This window comes from Neodiprion pinetum, chromosome 2, assembly GCF_021155775.2.
Source record: "Neodiprion pinetum isolate iyNeoPine1 chromosome 2, iyNeoPine1.2, whole genome shotgun sequence".
Taxonomy (NCBI): Eukaryota; Metazoa; Arthropoda; class Insecta; order Hymenoptera; family Diprionidae; genus Neodiprion; species Neodiprion pinetum.
In genome coordinates, this window is record NC_060233.1 from 5,557,080 (window position 1) to 5,576,154 (window position 19,075).

Sequence of the window (19,075 nt, forward strand, 5' to 3'; positions counted from 1 at the left end):
CACCTTCAAACCCGAGTCTGATTGATCACTGTACAACGGATGAGATAATCGCGTCGTGTGTGGGAGTTGAAGAAACGTTCGAAAGTTGCAAAAATTAAGCAAATGTTTGTTTTAAAATTATCTCGTATGAGTATAAATGATAAGTAATAACAACAACTTACCAAACTGTTGACACGACTGTAATTTCTTAGACGGTTGAAAATCTTGTTGGGCGTTGTTTACAGACAAAACTACCGATATTATATCATCCGTAAAATCTTTAGTCTCGTCATCGGCTCCTACGCGTGTTGTTTTCGTCATCATCCTCATCATCGACATCACCTGTTTCCGAATGGTTTTCAAATCTTCGCAAGTTAGCCGGTTCCTCTTTTATCTACTGCCGCATTATGTATCCTCAAGCGTGTACAAATTGGGCTCGTTTCAAGAGACGAATCGTCATTTGGATCAGTCGAACACCGCGTACAAGGCTTTAATAAAGTCGTCTAGGATCGTGGCCTGCCTGCTAAGACGCCGATTTATGTTCTCTGCAATGGCGCAATTATTACACGTGCCACGTAGCTTCACCTCGAAATCTTGCTCTATGGTCGAGGAACGTATCGCTCGTCTCTGAAACTACATCGTTTATACATACCTGCTATGTACGTGTAATGTCGTATTTCTGTGACGTCTGCGAGCACACCCATCAACCAGGTCGATAGTGCTGCAGGTACAGTCGGGTTAAGGCAGATGGATAGAAGGATAGATAGATACATGTATGGATAGATAGATAGGTATGTACGTAGATAGACGGATCCATGTTTTATTATACGAGGGTAGTGACCCATAACTGCAAACGAGCAATTATACAGAGAAAGTAAACTTAGGATTAAGTTAGTACATATACCAAGTACCTATAATTTATAGTATAGCAATCTACATTATCCTGTGTAAACTACTGAACGGTATATATATACATTAAAAGGGTATGAAAAAACGGTTGTCGAGGAAAACGTTCGGAGCATTTTCAGTCAGACGTATCTGGAATTATCTGTTATTATTAGAATCTACGTAGAAGCCAAGAGTTTTTCATGCCGTGATCATCATTTTTTCCGTATTATATATCGCTGTGTACGCATTTTAGTCGTTTATTTTCACGAGGATGATCCCTGTATGACTCAGGTGTAGATCCGAGGGTTAACGAAACTGTAGGTACGCTTTATCTTCTGTAATACACCATTTTAATTATAACCACTTATAGCCGGTTGGGTATTCGGGCAAAGGTCAAATTTTGCGATAAAGGTAACTATGCACTGGTGTTTAATCTATCTGTTGTTTATACAAAGTCCCTGTAAACGTTACTTCGACAAACTGTCGGCTTAATACACAGAAATGTATAATTAAGGAGAATTCCATGGTTAGCGAACCAACGTCTGATACTCGACATTTGTAATGTTGTTTAAAAAAAAAATTTATACAATTTTCCCAACTCTGAAACAGTAACCTAAATTTTTTCAGAATCTTTATTCACTGCTCAATTATTTGTAAATATTTAAAGTGATTTTGAAAAGAAGCTTTTAAATTTTTTTGGTCAGCTAAAACATTGTTTAAATGGTATAAAAATTTCCGTAAAATTCTCACATCTTCCGTTTTTCACTTAGAACATTTATGATCCGGTACCCATTACGAAACGATTTTTGTATATTTATTTCGTTGTTGCATGTATTAAATTTTTTTTGTTTTTTTTCTATCAACTTCACAACGGAACTAGTTTAGTAATGTTCTGAGTGAAAAATAAAAGTTTCGACAATTATTTCATGAATTTTCAAACCGCTTAAACAATGCTTTAGTTGATGAAAAAAAATTACATCCATCACGGGTCCGGTTTTGAAATGCTTGCAAGAGAAAATACAGTTTTTTTAGATTTTTTAAAGAATTTTCCAAAAGGTCCTTTTCAAAATCGTTCGATATTTATAAACAATTAACCAGTTGAGTAAAAAAATCTGAAAAAATTCAGTGGAATGCTTTAGAGTTGGGAGTTGGGAAAATCTTGGACACAGCTTTGACTGAAGAAAAAGAAAAGTATTTTTTTTTTTTTTTGTTTCTCTCCTTCCGACTTTAGAAAGTATCCGTACGCCAAGGCCAGTATTTTCTAAATAAAAAAAAAAAATAAAAAATAACACTCGCTGGCGGCCTTTTTTAATTCTCCTCCTCGCTCGGTCGGCAAGGAAGAACGCGGCTGTAACGACGGGCGTTTAGTCGGTGGTAATCAACGGACCGTGAGAGGTGACCTCACCGTCGTGTTTCGAGGCCGCAGGTAACAGTACCGTAGAGGAAAAGAGCCACCCACCCACTATGTTCTCTATTTATTTCTTATGCCTAGTTTTAACGTACAACGTATAGTATGCATGATGGATGCAATTTTTCGAACAACTATACGCGATATAAATATTACGAAAACACGTGTGAAGGTTTCGACAACGTTTTACCCGCATCGAATGTATCTAGAGAAAAAATGGGGCCGAGGCTAGTAACTTTGACGTAACGAAACACTGGGATTACTATTTTGCAAATTTATAGTGACTTTGAAGCAGTAATGTTTTCGAAATTGTTTTTTACGATTCGCCGTATTTCAAACGTTAATCGTTACGATAACGTTGCTAACTTGAAACTCGTTAGGAATTAGAAGCGACGCGAATCTACGAATCAGGTTAAAATATATGAATTTTAAAAGTCCTTGCAATCTGGCGAAACTAAATGATGAAACGCCAAATTTCAATTCGTGCATGTAATGACCTTGTTACGTATCTTAATGACGTCAGAGAGATCGGGTTATTCTATACTATTTTTTTCACCAAGGAATCTTCGTGCCAAGAGATTCTCGCCCGGTTTTAACAAAAACTTACACGTATAAGCTCATTTTATTTGAAATCGAATTTCAAATTAATAGGTATGCACGTGACGAAGATAAAAGGTCGTCGCTTTTGCTATTGCAATTCAAAAGCGACGGCCACTAACAATGAGCTAAAATTAATCGATTTCGAAATATTAATCGAACACGACTCGGTTGAATCGGTAAAAACTCGATTGATTAATCGTTTATTTCGTATTTTGTTCTTTTTACTTGAAACTCTGCGTATGAAACAAAAATTTCGCAAATATCACTACATGGTCTTAATCACGGAAAAGTTTTATTGATAATTTAAAAATGTTCTTTCGTCATTCGCTTATTACATCAAATTGGTATCTCAGTAAGTTAGACAATGATAATAATCGACACTCTAATCACATAAATTGATATTGTATTGCCTCGTTGATGGGAGTAAAAATAATCGAGTCGGTCGGTTAATCGACTTTGAAAAATGATCGAAAATAGATGACTATTGGTCATTAATCTTATCCCGCATGCAACTCCGACAGAGAAACGAACGCGTATGCTTGACGATGTGCGGCAGGAGAATGAGGAGTAATGACTCTGGAATTTTCATTACGAAATTCCACGGTGCGAGACTCGGTTCTTTTCCTTCTCAGTTTCATTATTATAATTATCTGTGTCTATATATATATATATATATAATATATATATACACATGTATTATACCAACCTGCACGTATGTATAAATACGCAATGACGATGCCCTTTCAATATTAATTACAGAACAATAAACGGCGAAGGCTTAATCGATTTGTATTAAAATTCTGATGATGTAGGATTATTATTATTATTCGTGCGATTGACCGATTCGAAAACGGAAACGGAGAAACAGAGTGTGAATATCTCTTATTATTTTTTTTTTTTTATTATTCAATACAAATCTCATTCTCTCTACTCGTTTTCACTTATATTTTCTCTAATTTAAATCGATTCACGTCTCGAGTTACCGGCCGTCCGAAAGTTGAGTTGCATTCGAATTGTAGAAATAATTACAGAGCATTATACGTATGGATCGGAATTATTCATCGATGAAATCATCGCGTTTCTATTATAACGTACAAGCGTTACAGGATCAGGATTCAGATCCTCTCTGTAAGAAATCATTTAAAAAAAAAAAAAAAAAAAAAAAAATGTCTCGTCAGTCAACTTGAGTTGTATATGAATAACATATAATTAACGTGATTACGAAACTTGATCCGCGTGAAATGAGGGATAATTTGTGAAGTTGATCGATTTTTCATACGCTTCCACGTACCGATATAACAATCGATTGATATTAATTGACGAATTTAAATTAACTCTGAGGTGATAATTCGCTTTTTACCATTTAATTCAGATTTCTTTTTTTTCTTGTTCTTTTTTATTCATCGCATTCAGAGATCGTACGTTTCATTGTTTCGATCGAACAGAATAGAATTTAAGATATCTGTTATATAATAACAAATGATATATTTGCAAACATTTCGACGAGGGTAAAATTATAATTGTACGTATACGCGTTCCACGTGTCGTCGTCCACGTGACGCATAAATAATTTCGTCGATAATATAAAACCTGACCAACGTTTGAAACACGAATACTTGTCGGCGGCATGTTTCTCAGCATATTAACGGCATGATACGTTACGTTTAACAGACTTTGACCCCGTGACCCGTAAACAAAGCGTGCACTTACCAAATTCCTCGCTTGCAGCACGTGGCAGAAATAAAACATGTATATATATATATATATATATATATTAGGGTGTTGAAAGAAAAAAAACAATTTTTGTCTAATCGCGAATCAAAATTTCGATAGAGCATCTCAAATAGAATATCTCACAATCAGACAAATATGAGCTCTTAATATTGATATTTTGAGTCACCTATTTTATTTTATCCATTTTCCATCTGAACGGCCCGTGAAAAAAAAAAAAAATGGGGAAATCCTCGTCGGTGATATCATAATTCAATATTTACAGGCAAATATCACTTAGTCGGTTAGAGTTGGGAAAATTGTATCTCGGTACTATTTTTTTCAAATAGTATTTACACAGTTCAAGAGCTCATATTTGGCTGAGACATTCTACCTGAGACGATCTATCAAAATTTTAATGTACGTTTAAAGGAAAGAAAAATGTTGTTGTCTTTTGTTTTTCACAACACACCCAATATATGTACATACCTGTTAGTATATGTAATATAATACCGATTCCGAGATATCAGCTTCGCGATTATTGACATGATTGAAAATAATTTCGTAACTACGTAAGTGTAATTAATTGTTTTTTTTTTTATTTATTTTTTTTTTTTTTTCATGTGTAGGTATAATAAAAAGTGGACACCCGGTATAATGTTTATACCGCACGCGATAATTATGCTCATTTCTTAAACGTATGCACGTACAATGTGTGTATATGTAATAATCTTCGTACATGTATGTAATACATATTATATACGCGTGTAATAAAAAGTTTTCAAGTACAATTTACGGTCTACGGCTTATACTGTATAATGTACCATTATATTATATCCCAACGAGGCAGCCGGATCAACGTAACTTTATTATAACCTACATACTTGTACGATAAACAAGTTTACTGCACTTATAGACTGTATTATACCTATATTCACGAACCTTACTGTATGTGTAATGTATGAATACATATAACTGTACGTAATATATGTAGAGAACGAGCGATGATGAAGGGATTTAAATGAAAATTTGATATGATCAGAGGCAAGGGATATTAAATTTTTATAAATTTCTGGGGGCAGGGTTGATAATTCGAATTTGAAAAATTCCAATATCGCCAAATTCCGAATATTTTCGAAACTTTATCGTTTCATAAAAATGGGCGGAGGTAAAAAACTAGAATGACCGATCGATGGAGGGATCGTGACGTCGAATTTTCAAAAACGCGAAAATCTATTTCGTAGAATTATCAAAAATTTCAAAAGTCCAAGCTAGAAAATTGAAAATATAGAAAATCGAAGTACAGATAAACGAAATATAAAAATGTCGGAACGTAAAACAACAAAATCTAACATCCCTACACGTTTCCATAATATTATCGAGACAAATTCCGACGATTCTACATTTTGGCATTCTATATTCTGAACTTTGAATTTTTTTTCACTTGTCCATACTTCGGCTATTTTCTACATTTTTCAATTGTATAAATCGACTTTTCGCTTCTTTGGGAATTCGATACTGTGCCCCTTCTATAATCCTCAGATCCTTCTACATTTTTTCCAACCACTCTAAATATATAGAAGCAACTGTATAATAGTTGCACTTTCCAAAGAGTTTTTACAGACACGGACTGCAGACGTGCAGCCTGAAACCGCGTCTGCTGCACTTTTCAGGATCTAACCGACGATGTTATTGGGTGTATATATATATATATATATATATATATATATATATATATATATATATATATATATATATATATATATATACACGAACCTGCCGGCTCCGCAAAGTATCGAATTACTTCCGCTTGACAACTTTGCTTTCTACCATTCCTGCATCAGCAGCTGCAGCAGCAGCCACAGCGGTGGTCTTGATTTTTCTTCTATCGATGAAAAATAAGTAAAGAATGTACACGAGGGGAAAAAAAAATACAAGGAGAACAGAAGCGTCGCTCTGCAGTTCTGCCTTGTGCATATATTATAACACCTAAACTTAACCCTTGGAGTCATAGTGGCAAATATTCTCATCACCTATTTTATACCCATTTTTTTGTATGTTTAGAGAACTTTAGGAACATATTTCTTTGCAGCTTTTTCTATTTCCGACATTGTACCAAGAGGTTTTCAATACTCGAGAGTAATCATTGCGATATAATGAAAATTGTTGTTGTTGGGGAAAAATTGTTTGAAAATATATCATGATTATTGAAGGAATAATTCATTTCCGAGAAAGTTACTCCTCTATACGTGTACATTTTTTACGTAAATTATTAGTTTTTCGGATCGCTGGTTACGAATCTGAAATCGGATTTAAAGATTTCAAGATGGCGGATCCAATATGGCGGACAAAAATTTCACGTTCGATCGAATCTGGAGAAAAAAAACTGTGTCCAGGGATTTTTTGGGTCGCTGATAACTAACCTGAGGTGAGATTTTGAAAATTCGTTACGGCAAATCCATTCACCTACCCTGAAAACCTGAATGCATAGAGTTTTTATAACGCATTCGATCAAATTTAAAATTTTCGTCCGCCAAGTTGAATTTTTTAAATTCGATTTCAGATTCGTAATTATCTATCTCGTTATAAAATTTGACTCAGCAAAATGACGTGTGACTAAAAAGATTAAATCTGATTCCCGTTATAATTTAGGTATTATATAGGGCTATACCTTTACGATAATCGCATTGGACATGTAAAGAAAATTTCTTAAAGGAATTCAGGCAGCACAATTGTTAATGACATAGTCCGATTATTCGATCTACAATTTTTATTTTTTTTTCTTGGACCCGACGAAACAATTTTCTAAAATCCTTTCCTTCATGATTAATGACAATTTTCCCTTCCTTCGGGTTAGGGAAATCGGGTTCCTTAATTTTACACCGACAATGAGCAATAATTTCGCTACGCTATGCAGCTGCAGCATCAGCTCTCGTCAAAATTGCGTTACACGATTTGTCGTACATGGCGTGAAAAACCGGTATTTCGAGTTACTCGGAACGAACAAGTACACATTCGATATATTTGCGTATGTGTGTGTATTTCGTGCCTATCTGCAGCCAGAAAATACATTTTACATTTCTACATGGATAGGTGTAACAGGTATACGTACAATTTAGACATGCCTGCATACGTAACGCGTAACATATTGCGGTATAACGTGAATTAACGGTGTGACGCATGACGATTCGAGATCTCCGTACTTTCGAAGAAACTGGGTCGATCTAAAAGGATCTCTATAAAAATTGACAACCATCCATATCCTTGATTACCTATCCATGTCTTATCTCTGCTGTCTGTCTGAATTCACAGTTCGAATTACATACGCCGGGACAATCTCTTGAAACTTGAAAATCAACCGCGCATGCGCGAGTTTTATCGGCTGTCGAACCGTTTCTGCCGGCGATGCGGTTGATACGAATTTTCGAGGTTAGGATCTCAAATAATTGATGCGGCGACTGGGAAAGGTTTGGGAAGCGTTTGTTATCGGGTCGGAAAGTCGATTCTTCGAAGAACGGTCGGAATTTAACGCTTATGGGCTTTGAAAACTCAAACGTACACATTTTGCGTAGGTTGGCCCGCCTGCATCGCAGACAAGATTTCGCCGACCAATGAGATTTAATTATTTCCGCATGCGCGGTTGATTTTCAAATTTCAAGAGATTCTCCCGGTATACCTGCTGAGATTGCAGGTTTCATCGCTGACAAAATTTCAATCAGTAAAATCGAGCCTCTGGCTGCGGTATTACAGTTTTTTGTATGTTTGGAATTTTTAAATAATCAACCGGTTTTCGGGAATCCTTCAGATCGTTTTTTTCTTGTTGAAAAGAATAGTTGGATTGACTCGGCGCAGAGTAACGATCTAGAAAGAGAAAGAAATTAGGGAGAACAACGATATTTATCGACATTTTGGATGAAAAATATCGCTGACGAATTATTCTCTACCAGAGGAAAAAAACAATGTCTTATTGTTAATGAGAAGTCGAAACGCCTGCTGTACCGTTAAAAGTTGAAAATATGCTCGACACGTCGTACATAAATGAATATTATACATGTAAGATTGAGGAACGAAAAAGGAAAAAAAACAAACTAATATTGCATGCGCTGCATAAATGTGTAAAATTACGCACGTGAACGTATAAATTTACTTATTCCCGAGTGTCCGAATCGCGGACGACGTGCAGTTTTTGCAATTCGTAAAAAATGCGCAGACGGTCATATTACGTATATACCTATACACATATGTGTAGCAATTTTTTGCAGGTGCAAGATTGATCAATATCGAGAAATCTGCGAATCGGATGAATTGATCAGGGTATATAAATTGCAAGCAAATTAATCACTGAATCGCGAATGATTACAGCAAAGTGGAATTTTCCATATAAATCAATCGCGTATCTAAACCGTGGTTGAATAGTACGTAATTGAAATTACAGTTCATCGCTGTGAAGTGCATATTTTATACAGTAAAATTTTAAGTGCATTACAGTAAATTCTTCGATAATCGTATAACATAATATGCAGTTATTTAGAACTACGGAGATAATATAACTATATGTTGAAATTTCTGTGTAAATATGATCAATGTAATAAATATTATATACATGCCCGTATTATCGTCACGACTTAAACGGATCGAGGATTCGAACCGCTTCTGCACCGTAATTACATGCTTTAATTACGATAATTACCGCCTCAGCGTTCCAGATCCGTACGCTCTTCGTTCGATCAATGATCCAGTTATATACTGTATTATATGTAGGTATACATACGTTATATATACGTGTCTAGACACGCGGTTGCTAGGAAATATTGTCTGCGTTAACAGATTTCACTAAACTCGACTTACTGGTTAGTTGAGTTTGGTTAAGGAAAAATTTTTACTCGACAACCATTCTCTGGAAAAGCTTCACGAATTAACCGATTCATCGCTCAGAGAAATGATTAATCGAATTTTCCAAAACACGGTGATAAAATATGTATGCAGTAGACGAATGAAATGTTTTTTTTTTGATTCATCAAAAACAAGTCTTCGGAACGTAACAATTGAGGCTTATATATTTGCAGCAAATCAAAGAACTTCATGAAATTAATTAAAAAAAATCATTTTATATAATTCGAGCTCGTTTTACGCGTTTTTCCATACGTGCTTTCCGTTCGCAAAGTACCCGAATGCGCATGAGCGGAGTAGAGAAAATACCACTTTTACGTCCTAGGGATTAAAAGTGGTCTTCTCTGTACGCCGCGCATGCGCTGTCGCGAATAAATCTGACATTACGCGACCCTAACCTCAATTTCTTGCTTCGTCAAAAAATGCGTAACGTACTTGTTACTTGTTACATAAAGAATCGTGTGCAACAATCGTCTTCGGCTCACCTAAGACTCATATTGCAAACTTAGGCTTATTGTTAGGCCAAAAACAGCGAGTTTGCTTCCTTGTTGCAAAATATACTATTTTTGTCATATGTCATAAATTCAACGGAAAAAATAAAATGTTCAAAAAAAAATGTCTACACCTGCGAGTATATTAATGTAGGAAAATACTGTAATTTTTGCTGCAGACAAAATTGGATCGGGAATTGTTTTGCACGTTTGATCGATTGAATCTCTGTACACGTAGCGTTGATACATCTACCTATACATATATACGAGGAAAAAGGCGGGAGAGAATGCTCCGAGAATTATACATTAGTGCTTATGGGTATGTATCGATATATGTTATATGTATACATACGTGTACGTAGGCGAGTTGCAGTCGTATACCTTACATCTGCAGTACTTTGAACTCGGCCTACAGCTGAGAAGAGTTGTTGGCGACACACCAGTTTTGCGGGAGAGTAGTAAGCTCTCGATCCGGATCTCACGCGATTTAAAAATGGGTCAAGATGCGGTATTTTGCACTCAGGACTGAATAAAATACCTCCGTTGTCCTCCTCCTCCTCCACTTCCATTCCCCGTAGCGATCGACTCGCCATCGACAAATATATCCTTAATTTTTATTAGTAAAGGTATCGCCTCGGCGTAATTGATGCTATACCTGCAGATATCCCGCAGCATCAAATCTGCACGGAAGTTGTTTGTTTATTTCTTTCTTTCTTCCTTTCTTTTTTTTTTTTTTTCATTTTTTATTTTATTCATCAAAATTGTAGGATAGGAACTGATTTCTTTGAAATTAGCATATTCATGTCATTTATACTTTCGAATAAGCCTCCAGAAGGCGAAAAGGTCCGGGAGTTTGGATTATTAGTTAGGAAAGATGATCTGATGTTGCGGTTACTCCTTCTTCGATCTACTTCTTATATTATTATACCTACTGTCTGGCAATTTATTAATTTTTGATTAAATATAGATGATAATTAGTTGAAATAGAATTATTTATTAAGGAGGCATTTACAGGAATTTCAGTTAATTATTTTTCTCATGCCTTAGGTATGCATTTTTATTTAGATCTTTTAGAGTAAATTTGCCTTGTTAGATCCTCATTTAAATGTATCAGGGTGATGCACGGAGTGCAATTTTAATAGAGTGTGTAAAAAGGTGAATATTCATTCCGCGCAAGATTTCTTATTGCATAGAGATTTTCCTGGCATAATCTTACTTGCAAATATTCCACAAATTGTTAAAGGATTTTTTCAATGGCTTCGTTTTGAAAGAAAACAGATCATTTTCTAGATTCATGACAAAAAACGAGCCGTTATTCGATATAAAATTTAGAGTATCTCACTCCTGGGTGAAAATTTGGGAAAAACTTGTAACAATGTGTGAAAAATACTGAAATAAAACGTGTAAAAGTTTCAGATGAATCGGTCAAAAAAATTTAGGAGAAATCAGAAGTGAAAAAATATGCATTTAAAGTTTAAATTCTCAACGAGTCGCAGAACGCAGACTCATGCAAGTTAAAAATACAAAGAACCGAAAATCGATTTTTTTACCGTAAATGCCTCCAAATAATCGGGACGATCCGCTGCCTGGTGTATAATAATTATTCCCTAATTTTCTCTTCCTGTTAGTAATCTGCACGTCATTGCGCCGTTTGCGATGATTGACAATTTATTATATTTGTTTGTTTGTATCGTGAAAGAATTATCGCCGGTATCGTGACCCGGATAAATTATCGCGAGACTTTTATAATATATGACCTCTTCACCCGCAAAGCGTGGGAGTTTCCGACGTTCTCTTAAGGAGAATAAAAAAATAAAAATCTAAAATTGCGTGCGAAAATCTGTACAGTATAACGGAGTATTCGTGGCGACGTTTTATGCCTTTTTTTTTTTTTTTAACTAGTATTTAAAAAGAAAAAAAGAATGAAAAAACAAATATGCAAGTATAATTGTATTACGTACAGGCAAGCATAGATTATTTATACATGTATACATGCGATGCTGATTACGTCGTGAAAAAATTCATCTTGCCTATAATATTCGGACATCGACGATGTACGAATTCGCATCGTTAATATTAAATTTCACGTTTAAAACTGATTAGAATTTTTTTTTCAAGTATATAAAAGGTGATTTTTCAAACTGTTGTCTAACGAGAAATTCAAAATTAAAAAGTTGAACAATCGGAAGATTCTGCAGCTGAATTTATCAATGACGAAAGTTTTTCATTTCTCAAGTCGGCCAATATTTTTTCTTTTCTTTTTTTTTTTTTTTCACCTCTATTTTCGCATAAAACGAGGAATCGTTTCTTCTATTTCTTCAGGCTGAAAAGGACAAGCTAGAGGCCCGTCGAATTGCTCTGGAGAAAAGGCTCGAGGGATGCGAATCGGAGCTGCGCGAAAAGGAGGAGGAGCTCTTCCTTCAGCTGGAGCGAAGCCTTCGGCTCGACGACGAGGTCGAACGCATCCGGAACGACCGGGACGCCTGCGTCGCGGCGCGTGACCGACTAGAGGAAGAACGAGCCGCGGCACTGCGCCAACTCAAACTCCAAGACTCGCAGAGCGAGGCGACCAGGCGGACCCTCGAAAGAGCTCGCCAGGATGTCATAAAGCAAGCCACCGTCATCCGGGCGGAGCGAGACGCCCTCGAACTCGAGGCAAGATCACGGAAACCTCTCCTAACCCGGACGGAATGGACGTGACAATGCAAAAAAAAAAAAAAAAAAAGAAACACCTTGGACTTTTAGATACCCAGGGTGGTCGTTGGTCAGGGAATTTTGGAAAACCTGAAAATTTTATGGGATTCTTATATTCTGGAATGTTCAGGGAAATGTTGGGGGTTTTTGCGGAAAGTCAGGGAATCGTTTACTATATTTTATTTTATTTTATTTTATTTTTTTTTTTTCATACAAATACGTTCCGCACTGAGAAAAATTTTCATTGTCATAGTAACTGGAAAAATTGAGTAAAACAGCTATCGTTAAAAAAAAAAACTGTTTGAATATTGTTGGAATTACGAAAAACGAGGTACGCCTAAACATTTTGCGCTATTGTCGATGCTTTTTTTGGTTATTGCAACGCAAAATCAGTTTCTGAGGCTTAGTCTACTTTTTTAGTTAAATAAAGCACATAAATTCAAGATGGCGGCCGTAGTTAATGCAGAGTCTGAGTGAAATTTTAGATTTTTATTACCAACGACCCCCTTATTAACGATTAGCAATAATAATATAGTGGTATAGAAAAATTGCAATTTCGAATCTACATTCCGACTGGATTATTCTGTACGTTCCTCTTTTTCATTCTGTCGAGAAATCCTTCCCAATTTGCTTGTTTACACGAGACTCTGTTGAATTTACCAAAGACGACGAAAGAAGCGGTTCTTTTGTATTTAGTTTTTATTTTACACGAAGAAATTGTGTCGTTTGATTCGACAACGACAAAAAAAGTGATTAAAACAGAAATTGGGGTTATTGAGGTAAATAATTACAATTTTTTCACCGTATTTGGTAAATTAGACCATTTATTTTTTTCTTTTAATTGTGTAGAAGGGTCAAAATATCGAATTTTCAAGAAGGCAAAATTCTGTTTTATCAAATTTACGAAATTTCGAAAGCCGTAATAGAAAAAATGCTGTAAATGTAAACAGATAGAGTAGGTATATAAAATCGTTTCAACTCCTATATATATTCCTATTAAATCTGACAATTCTACATTTTGATTTTTCTATACGTCAACTTCCTACATTTTCAAACTTGTGCATTGCGATCCTTCTACCTTCTATGTATTATTAATTTCTCTACTAACTATGTTATTTCCTCTTCCAGTTTACCACATATTTGCAATTTTCTACGATTCCGGAAATTCTTAGAGTTGATATTGTATGTATATGTGAGATTCGTCGAACAACCAAATTCCTTACGACAATTTTTCCTCGTGATAAAATCTTTCTCTTGATCCCTTAAATCGATTTTTTTTCCTTCGTTATCGCATTTAAGCTACAGAGGCATGCTTTGATCTTTGTAAGAATGTTGAAAATTTCATACCTTTTTTTCAAATTAATACATCCACGTTCAAATGTATACCGATGCGGTATTTGCAAAGCGCTTACGAGCAGATGTAAGACGACCATAAATCTTGTCAATCCTGACATTGAACTTGAGAAATCTGTGCCTGATTTCTGCGAAACCTAAACACACGTATTCGAAGCCTTGCTTGCTTTTTTTCTACGCTTTCTTTCAAATTCGTCTTACTTTTTTCTCAATTCGTTTATGGTAGCGCGAAAAAATCCAACTTTCGGCGTAAACAGACGCGTTAGTTTAATGACAATAATAATGTACACACTGTATCGAATCGTAGTATAAAACGGCGGTGAATTAGGTCTCATTCGCTTCTCCGTTATCTCGTCGTCGTTCTTGACGAGGCAACTTTCGAAGTTGAAGAAGAAGCAGCGTGAAAAATCGACAGGCGACCGAAAGGTTTTTTCTCTCTCTCTCTCTCTCTCTTATTATCACTATTATCACTATTATTTCTTCACTGTTTTTTTTTTCAACCTCTTGTTCTTGTTTCACCGTAGAGAAATCAGCAAAATATATAGTTTATAAAAAAAACGTCGTTTTGCGTATGCAAGAGCATAATTGAATTCGGGCTATCGTTATTTTTTTTTTTTTCTTTCTTTTTTCTCTCCAAGATACTGATCAATCGATTCTTGCAACAATTTTCTTGCCAAGTATAGTCAGGCAAAAAATTTAAAATCTAAAGCTATAACGATCGAAAAAGCAAACCGTGTCATTTAATTACAACAGGCAGATTGGAATAAATTGTTATTCAGATTTTTTTTTCTTTTTTCATTTCCACTTTCCTTTCGCACAGCTAACGCCATGTGGTAAAAAACATTAAACGAAATCCGTGTTTGAATTATCTGGTTAAAAAAAAAAAAACGCATTCCTATAATGGTTTTAATAATTTTTATCCGTACTCCCTACTTATAATGTGTGATTTTTTCTTTTGCACAGAATGAAATACTGAAGGAAAGGCTGAGGGCCGAGCAAGGAGAATTGGGTGCTGAACGTCGTCGTCGCGAGGAAGGCGTCGCGGCGCTTAGCCACGAGGCTGCGACTCTGCGGCATGCCGCTCGTCATCTCAGAGCCGCAGCTTTACACGCGACGGCTTGTCGACGTCGGCGTCGTTGTTCTGTATGCGTTTATGCTAAACGCACATTTGGCGACGTCGAAGACTTTCGCGACGAGTAAGTATACCGCGGTATTCGCTTTCTTAGTTCAATTTTCATCCAACAATTCCGAGGATATTGTATTTCGTCACTTCTACAGCGTGGTAAACGGACGGAGTGAGAAAACAAAAAAAAAAAACAAATAAATAAAATTATTGCGTTCGGTCGGTAATGTTAATTCTAATGAAAACCTCTACCGCTACTCATTGTTGTAGTTAAGATGTCGACTCAAATTAAATTAGTGATACAAACTTAGGCGATTAGCTGCGACCCGTATCGTAGGTACTTTTATCTTGCGAATAGTATACCTAAAAGGACTTACAGCTCTGTAGATTGCTAATTGCTTGTTAGCAGGGACAGTTAACACAGGCAAGTTATAAGCGTAGCAGAGGTTGATGAACTTTCAGCCTGATTGCAGGCCCTAATTTGATGATACAAATTCAGTTTAAGTGCCGTAGAGACGTCTGTGGTCAAAGAACCGAGCAGTCATGCTTGGTTATTTCAGTATAGTATATGTGTTCGATTTTTTTTTTTGTCACAGTGGGAAACTCTTCAGGTGCCTTCAAGCCCCTCTACAGGATTTACGCACGTGGTTACGGCCCAGTGCAACTGTAACCAACGCCGCGCTTCCTCCGTTGAGAACCAGCTCGCCGATGGACCGAGGAATCAGTTTCATTGACGATTCAAGCAGCATTTCCGAGGATGAAGTTTACCCCAATACTCCAGTTGCTGACGTTTCGCTATCCTCGACTAATTCAAACGCGCCGCAAACTGCCAGGGCATTCTCCTCCGACTCTGGGTAATTGTCAGCGTCGTTTTATGCATTGATCACTCTATTGTTCTAAAACTGTAATTGAATAGCGGGCTGAGCTATTAATTGGTGCAATAGAATTATTTAGCGGAGTGCAAAGATCAATTCTCGATTATCGATTAGCATTTTGGAACAACGTAGAGTATTTTAACTGTTCTTATGTATTTGTTCTAGTTAAGGTGCAAGTTAAGAAGAAATGCCTCGATGGGAAATCCTTCAACATCTTAATAACAAATGTCGTTCTATTCTACAGATTTTCGTCGGAAATGGGTGATCGTAGGTCGCGCTCTTACGAAGGTGGCAACAATAGCCGAAAGATCAGTGAATCTTCGAGCAACGAACCCGAAGGTCCAAGGAATGGTGGAGGGTTCAATCGTTCTCGATGGACATCCTCTTTTCGCAAACTACTAGGGCGCAAGTCGAAGGCCAAACCTACTGCCGATTAATCCTCCCAAGTGACCTTTATATAATAAATAAATTCTCCTATGTACACATACGTTGTAGGTATGATATGTTATAAAAGGCCTGTGCAAATTTTATGACGATGCATTTATTATAGTGCCGTTATTTGTTGCAAGAGTTAAAATGTTACGTGGTACAATTACTACATGTAGGTATTTGGCAATATAAACTTTGTTAAGATTTGAGAATGAAATGTTTTGCTCGGGCCCGAATCCAAGTAGGAGTTAGAGTGTTGGATGCTATTAAAAGTGTATTAGGCAAAATTGAATTCTATTGCGATATTAAAAAAAAATTTGATTATAATCATTTTTCCAAGAACATGAATTATATAATTATAAACTATGAATTTTTAGGTAAACGTTAAAATATGTAAAATATATGCGGTGAAAAAAGAGAAACGAATTTCGGTTCAGGGTTGTTGTCATTGAATTAAATTTATAAACTGGAAACATTTCAAACCAGAAGCTTCCCTCGTCAGCCGGATCACTTTTCTATCATCACATTAACGATACTCATATGAAACGCCTGTACATCTTCAAAACTACCGAGAAGTTCTGATATTTTATGATTTACTGCAAATCTGGCTGCATATGGGATCGTGGTGATTTTATAAGAATCAACGGCTATGGCGCAACAGTCTCCGGTTGACGTACAAAATTTCATAAATAAATTACATTTAGATTAAGTAGATGAATAAATTTGAAGCAATAACCAGTAAGGGTTGCAAGAATACCACGATATATTCTGAATTGTGCCCAAATATTGTACTTACATTTTTTGTTCTTATTACTTTTGCAAATCATCTTGCCATTTATTTGTCATTAAGGAACAACAATTGATCATTTCATACATCACTCTTCTCCTAATTTTTAGGTATATACATAAACCAATTGCCAATGGAATTATTAGCATATGCCAACACAATTAATTCGTAAGTTGCGCGCAGGGTGTGGTTCCTATTCCAATTATATTTATCAAAAGGAAAAAAAAATTGTTTTTTTAACTTATGATATCAAAATAATTTCCTGTAATGCTATATATTTAAGCGCTATGTGAATTGATAACTTTACATGAAGAAAGTATACAACTACGCGTAATATTTATCTTCAACATACCAGAAGCAATTTTATGGTTGCGCGAGGAATTTTTTTTCGAGGTGTTACTTATATTACGGATAATTGACCATTTGTTTATTTTATATTCGACAATACTCAACGCGACCAATTTCAATGTAAGTTACACGTCTCGACTTTATGTATTTCAGCCCTTCCTGCACTCGAATGCCTATAATAAGTTTTCATTTAAATTCAATATAATTTCCTACAAACCTGAAATATTTTACTTAGCGGATAATAATTAAATTTATTCTAATATTTCCAAATCGTTATCCATACACTTTTTGCAGAAGAAAAACTGGAAATTGAACGCATTTTGAATATTAACATTCAAAGTTGACAAGGTAGATCGAATCAAGCGAAACAAATAGTTTTATTTCACACTAAGATTTCTATTTACATTTGCCAACGTATTATTCTTCTTTTATTTTATTTCCTGTTATGTTTAAATTAAACATCTTTGGTTAATTAACTACAGAATAAATCGTATTCAGCGATAAAATTATACCACAGGTTTTATCACATACCTTCGTTTATAAAGTTGAGATAGACGCCTTGTAGATTACAGATATACAAAATTCGTTTCAAAGCGCGTAACTTATGAAACAAAAATATTAGGTTTAAGAAGAAGAAAAATTCAATAAAAATTTATTGAATTGTTAAAACCATTGGATTAGAGTTATTTATTATAGACGAAGGAACGTAATACTTGACTAACCGAACGATCATATTACCAAAAGGAGAACCGAATTTGAAAATATGTAAACGCAGAGACATATACAAAACCTTCTACAAGGCAATATGTCGAGCTCGATAATTCTGGTGTAATTCTTGCCAGTTGTTTGATGTTTATAATGATAGAATAATTGTCAAGCTGCATTATTACAGCAAAGAAAATTCGTAGATTAATATAATAGAAATATAATTGGATAAAAACGTGCTACGCAATGCAGATTTTGTTTTTTTTCATTGAGCTACCAAATGCTGACGCGAAATCGGCATTACGTAACGCGTAAAAATACGTATACAGGTATAGTCGCAGGATAGATACTGTTAATAAATTGTCATTACCACTAGAACTTATACTCTGCCGTAGTTCTGATTGAATATGATGAATTTTGGAACGAAAATATGCAGACGTCAATATTTTACATCACATGCAGTCAATTTACAGCTGTGCTACAATACCAGCGTTAAAGATTTTGCAAATGCCAAACTTGAATTGATACGCAACAACAGTAGAGACATTCGATGTGATTTGGCGTGATCATATAATTGGCAGAATATACGATACGTTGATAAATATCTGTTGCCTTTTTTTTCATATTAAATATATTTACATTGTTTTAAAGTGACCTTTCTCTATCAAATGTTTGAAGGCTTCGGGCATTTTATTGAAAAAAATTTTTCTGGCGAGGCAGCATTTATAAATATTAAAATAAGCAGAAAAAATTCCTGCGATTCTATTACTATTATGATTTTTGAACCAATCGTTC

The 19,075-nt window shown here is 35.4% G+C and overlaps 1 protein-coding gene across 1 annotated transcript in view; it reads left to right on the forward strand.

Annotated features, from left to right (window-relative positions):
* The window catches only part of LOC124211601 (uncharacterized), a 30,670-nt gene extending 14,131 nt beyond the window's left edge, over positions 1 to 16,539 (forward strand). Inside the window, exons 4-7 of the mRNA XM_046610853.1 lie at positions 12,289 to 12,621; positions 14,977 to 15,209; positions 15,733 to 15,990; positions 16,256 to 16,539. Coding sequence (XP_046466809.1) covers positions 12,289 to 12,621; positions 14,977 to 15,209; positions 15,733 to 15,990; positions 16,256 to 16,448 — 1,017 coding nt within the window. The 3' untranslated portion in view covers positions 16,449 to 16,539. The remainder of the gene's footprint in view (positions 1 to 12,288; positions 12,622 to 14,976; positions 15,210 to 15,732; positions 15,991 to 16,255) is intronic.
* Positions 16,540 to 19,075: the final 2,536 nt, after the last annotated feature.